Raw genomic sequence first — 5714 nt, 5'->3', positions numbered from 1 at the left:
TATTTTATTTTAAACCTATTTTCAATACTTGTAATTCCAATTCCAAGGTGTTGCTTGCCAGAGGTCCATGTGCCCTGAATGAAGGTGACATTTTCGGGGAGATGCAGGAACCAGGGGAGCAGCCGTCGTGTGAGGGGGCTACTGGGTGTAGGAAGGGGAATTTTAAAAGAAGTGTTGCTGTGGTCCCCATGTTCCCTTCAGGGTCTTCAAGAAATTTAAGTAAATACCTGACATTCTCTAAACCAAAGGTATCCCTGGGCTAAAGCAGGTGATTATTAAAATGACACAGACATTTCTTTCCCCTCCATGTGATTAACCAGTAACGGAGGCCAGAGCATTTATAAAAGAATGACCATCCTCTGCTATCCACTAAGCTACTGCTTCTTTTGATTATTCCGTCTCCATAGCTTAGTCAGGCAGGTGAAGAGTGGGAGAACAGGGTAATCAGAAACACAGAAACTCAATAGCATTCAGTCTTTAGGAAGCAGAAAATCACACACAGATATGTCTAAAAACAACACAGTACTTTATTTAAAAAATACTCAGGTGTTGCAAAAAATACATAGAAATATAAAGTTTGGTCGGTGTACTTTACTAAACTTCAACTCACAGGTTTGTGTGTTACAGATTGGAGCAGAGTTTGTTGTGCACGTGGAGAACCCAAACCGATTTATTAAACAGGATAGAAACAGGTTGTCTGGGTGAAGTGGTCTGGCAGGGTGGGGTACCCTCCAGTTTACCTATCAGATACGGATATACTAGCTCTTCAAAGGTTGTTCTACCAGTTTGGATATGGGTGAGTGACTAGTTCCAATGGGGGAAAAGCAAGATGGATTCACCAAACCAAAGAATTCTAAACAAAGACTTATTTTTTTCTTTCTGCAACACAATATACATCACAGTGAAATGTTTAATACTTGCAGGTTTGGGGGTTGAAAGAATTCAACGCAGAGGGAGGGAGAGGAAGGGTACTGACCAGAGAGCGAGCACTGAACGTTTATCTTAGAAGACGTGTGAGAGGGAGAAAAGCAATTTAGGCTGCACTGCCTTCTGCGCTCCCCTTTCTGTGTGGGCAACACGTGGCATTCGACAGTATTTCAATGTGGAGCTCAAACCATAGGAAATGGGATGAAACGAGCCAACTTTCTATCGACTTTGGCAGTTTTGCCACCAACAGTAAATTGGACCTTTTTAATAGGAGGAAATTGAAAGGTTTCTCATTGAACAGAATTAAGTAGTGGGATCAAGAGATTTCCAGGCCTCAGGGTACCTCATTAGCAACTGGCTTTTTTTCATTCCGATGTCTCCCCTCTCCCAGGTCACCTGAGATTATAGGATAAAAACAGAAGGGTGGCCAAATTTCTCCTGTGCCCTCTTCTCATTCTCTCTGAAGTCACCAGGTGACTCATTTGGGGGGACCCTTTTTTTTTTTTATAAGCACTAAACACAGTTCCTGAAGCATTTGGACAGTTTCATTGTTTGGTGATGGAAGACGCAATAATGTGTTTTGAAAACTGTTTCCTTTTTCTGAGCTCCTTCCTGCAAAGTGCCATCAGCCCGGTCAGCTTGCTTAGGAGATGGGGCTTTCTAAGGTCCAGGCCCCTTTTCTCCACGCTCCACCCCTGAGCCTTCAATTTCCACTAGACAGCTCTACGGGCGCCTGACCCTTCACTCTGCGCTGTATTCTTCCTTGAGTGTGAAAGCTCGATACCTCTTACCTCCTCTGCCTGCAGGGATCCCAAAGGGTTCTCAGACTTTGAGCTGTAACAACAGAGCCACCAGAAAGTCCTATAAAAGCAGCAGTGACCTTCTGGAGCTGTCAAGTCTTTAAATAGGATTTGGGATTTAATGCTGTATATTTTTAAAGGAAAGACATAAGAATCGCTAGTTTTTTTAAAAAAATGCATGTCTTTTAGCCAATTCAGAATCTGCTCCCTCCCTACTTTTTTTAAACCCAGGAGAGATAAAACTTTGGGGAAAAAAAAAAAAAAGACCAGATCTCGGGCTAAATAAGGAAGGTGTATGTTAGGTGCAATCAGACTAAACGAAGAACTGCAGTGGGTGACTTGTGGAAAGGGAACAAAAAATAAAAGATAGGGGAAAGGAAGGAGCTTAAGGAATTATGTGATCTGTCATGGTGTAGAATGAATTACAGCCTGAAAACTCCAGGAATCTTCTCATTCTAAATTCTCGGACCCAGAGCAAAAAGGTCAGAAGAGGCTTTTTTACCTTTCGCTAATTAAAAAAAAAAAAATGCAATGCTCCCCCCCAGCAGCATTGCAGAGGCTCCTCCTTAGACCGCTGTCTTGGACACGCAGGGATTCTCCTGGCCTGGGCCCGCCTCCTGCAGTAGAGCTCTGTTTATACAGCTTTGTCTTAAGACCACAGTGAGTGCTTCTTGTTCTGCTTGGGCCACCCTATAAATACTTAAGTGGGCATATTATTTAAAAAGGAATAATAAGAAGCTTCTATTTTCATCTCTTCCTACCCACCTCCATATCCCGTGCCAACCTGCGCTGAGCACGACAGGCTTCTCTGTGGGATTCTCCATTTCCCTCTCTCTTCCAGGGACAGAGAGAAACCTTGGTCATAGCCCAAGGCCAACGAGAGGCTTTTGACCTTCAGTTGAATTCAGTAGGTGACGTCCTCTTATTAGCCGTCCTTCCCCGCCCCCCTCCCCCTTCGGGTGTGCTCTTTCAGAGTGGATACCCAGTTACACAAGAGGGTGGAGTTGGAGGAAACAGAATCCTCGGAAGTGGTGTGGACACCCCCTACAAAATCACCCGAAGTGCTAGAAACAGCACTTGGCTTTATCCCTCTCTACTTCAAGCAGGTCTCTAAAAGCAAAAATGACCTACGTTCTGTGTTGGGGGAACTCTTTGGATATTAAAGCATTCCCTGTCCCAGATCTTTCATTGGCCCACCAGTGAGGAATCTGGGATTTCCATGCAAACCTCCAACAGTTTTGGTCTTGTGCCTTTTCCTGCTCAGCCTTCCCTGACCCCGGGGCCCTTTTGCCTTCCAGAGGGACCACCTGGGGAAGGCAGTTCTTGATCCCTCGTGGTTGTCGGCGGCGTTACCAGAAAGCTGGGCTCCAGCCTGCCAAGCAGTAAAGGTAGGGGTAGTAAGGGCAGGTGTTATGCATGGAGATGAGGGAGCCCCGCGAGAAGCCCTCCTCTTTCAGAGCTGGCAAGGAAGGATGCTTCTCCAGGTCTCCCTGGTCTGAGGTGAGCTGCTTCCGCTTGGTCTTATAGCGTCTGTTCTGGAACCATATTTTCACTTGGGTCTCCGTGAGCTTGAGGTTCTTGGCCAGGTGAGCCCTTTCGGGAGCTGACAGATACTTCTGGTGACTGAACTTCCTCTCCAACTCGATGACCTGAGTGTGCGAGAAGGCGGCCCGGGAGCGCTTCTGTGGCTGCTTGGGGGCTGGGGGCAGGCTCGGTAAGGCGTCCAACAGATAAGCCTCAAAGTGCCTATCTGGAAACGAGAGGGGAGAAGCAGGGATGGGAAGGAAAACGTTACATATTAGCACGGAAGAGTACAGAATTCAATCCACCCTTATCTCTTCTGGTGAGTGAACAAACAGCCCACTGTCGGTTTAGATACATTGCACTTTTTTCACAGGACTAAGGAACTCTCTGAGTGGGCAGTGAGTGCATATGTAGATTATGTGTTAGTTTTCTACTAGTCATCAAGTCCCCAAAGTAGGAGCAGTTACTGCTAGAACTTCCTGCTGTATCATCCAGTAGAATGAAATAGGGATTCTGCATATGTCTTGAGGAAAAGCGGGAGCAGGGAGGCAGGAAAAACTCTGAGAAATAAGACACCCGGTAAAGCGGGCCCCAAAGGCACCCGGTGTTAACATCCGGGTGGCAAGAGAGGGCTTGTGTGGTAGGAAAGTTCATTCTCTGGCTTTATCCCCCCCCCTTTTTTTCTCAACCAGCCGGTAGGATGCCTCATAAGAAGGGTGTCTATTGTATGGTGACGGCTGGTACCTAGACTTATCGTGGTGATCACTTTGTAGTGTGTACAAAGATCAAATTATTGTGTTGTACACCTGAAACTAATATAATCTTATGTACCAATTTTATCTCAGTTTAAAAAAAAACTGATGGGAAAGAAAGTAAGTCTACTCTAAGCGTTCCCACGTTATAACTCCTAAAGACCAGAGGGGCTCCTAGACTTACTGTTTTATTGCCCGTGGGACTGGGAAGCAAAGGGCATCTTTGCTGGTCAAACCCTGATTTATTAATATTAATACGCTATTATCAATAACTCGTTATATGTTAATTATCGTAACTGCCCAGAAGTAACATGGGGCTGGCGCCGATCAAGGGTCGCACTGTGGCTGGGAGCGATGTTGGGGTTTCCTTCTGGGACACTGGAGCACGGTGGGCGCTTCGTGCGCGCTCGCCTTTTGACGCCGGGGAGCGGAGAACCCTTGCCGGGCGAGTCAAGCCCATGTCTAAATCCTGCGCCGCCCTGACGCTGGGGTCATGGTTAATCTCCGAGGCGCGCCCGTGGCGGAGGCCGTGAGGTCCCTTCGCCAGTCGCCGCGGGGCCCCGCATCCCTGCAGCCGGAGCTCGGGAGGTCCACCTAGAACCCGCCCTCACGCCCGTTCGGCCAGCGGACCGGCCCGCCCTTCCGGGAGGACCCACCCAGGCTCAGGCCGGCCTCGCCAGCCTCGCCGGCATACCTGGCTCGGTCTCCGCCGGCTGCTCGGCCTCCCCGCGCGCAGCGCGGGGCCGGGTTCTCGGCTGGTCCTCCGGCGCCCCGGCGCCGCCTCTTCCTCCCTCGGGCTCCGGCTCAGGGTCTCGCCTCCGGTCAGGCTGGCGCGGGGGCTGCGGCGGGGGCTGCGGGCTGCCCGCGTGACCTCCGCGCCGATCAGCGCCTTCCCGCAGGATGTCCTGGATGAGGAAGGAGGTGAGCGGCTTGGACTGGGTGGGCGGCGCGGCCCGGGGGCTGCAGCTAGCTGCCCCCGCCTCCCCGGGCCGCGGCTCGGGAGTCCGAAGCATCCCCGAGGTTCGGCTCCGGCGCCCACGCTCAGGCCCCCGCTGCTGCGCCCAGGCTGAGCTAGCCGCTCCGGCACCACTTTCACTTTCCGCGGCCCCGGGAACTTATAGCCTTAGGGGCGCGCCGCGCCGCCTTCCCATTGGCCGCTCGCCCGAACCGCGCGGCTGATTGGCCGCCCGGCGCTCCAGGTGAGGGAAAAGGGGAGTCCCTCGCACAGTCTGGGTCGTGTATTTCATAGAGGATTTCTTCCGAAGTTCCTTCTTCTCCAGGATCCTGGCTCGCCTCTCTCCTCCCTACGTCGTTTTCCCAGGCTGGTAGAGAAAACCAAAGCGGGTCTCTTCTGCCCCAACCCACAATATGTTTAGCTGCTTCTGGGAAATCATGATGCAGAAGAGAAATACTCCACTTAGTTCTTAGAGATTGTTAACTCTGTTTACTCACAAAGAAATAGGTGGGGCAATTACCAACATCCCACCTTACAGATGAGAATTCTGGGTGCCCGTTGACAAGGAGACAATGGTAGCAAAGCTGGATCTACTAAACCTAAGTCTGTCAAAGAGACATGACAGGTAAGTGCAGTACCTGACCCCAGGCTGGATTCTGTACTGGACGTTATTGGGCAGTTGATGAAAATGGAATAGGACCAATGGCTAAAAGTATTGAATCCGTGTTACATTTACTGAAATTGGTAAGAGTATTG

At 49.9% G+C, this 5714-nt stretch overlaps 1 protein-coding gene across 1 annotated transcript; it reads right to left on the bottom strand.

Moving 5' to 3' along the window:
- Nucleotides 1–554: 554 nt before the first annotated feature.
- NKX3-1 (NK3 homeobox 1) lies at nucleotides 555–5080 on the bottom strand. The gene is made up of 2 exons (XM_059926250.1): nucleotides 4698–5080; nucleotides 555–3477 (listed from the first exon to the last, which is right to left on the bottom strand). Exons 1-2 carry the CDS (start codon nucleotides 5014–5016, stop codon nucleotides 3077–3079), a joined length of 720 nt encoding a protein of 239 aa, XP_059782233.1. The 5' UTR covers nucleotides 5017–5080; the 3' UTR covers nucleotides 555–3076.
- Between the last annotated feature and the right edge of the window lie 634 nt (nucleotides 5081–5714).

The sequence above is a fragment of the Balaenoptera ricei genome, chromosome 6 (genome assembly GCF_028023285.1).
Source record: "Balaenoptera ricei isolate mBalRic1 chromosome 6, mBalRic1.hap2, whole genome shotgun sequence".
In the NCBI taxonomy this organism is placed as follows: domain Eukaryota; kingdom Metazoa; phylum Chordata; class Mammalia; order Artiodactyla; family Balaenopteridae; genus Balaenoptera; species Balaenoptera ricei.
Note: the sequence above shows the minus strand (reverse complement) of the source record. Positions and strands in the feature narration are given on the sequence as shown.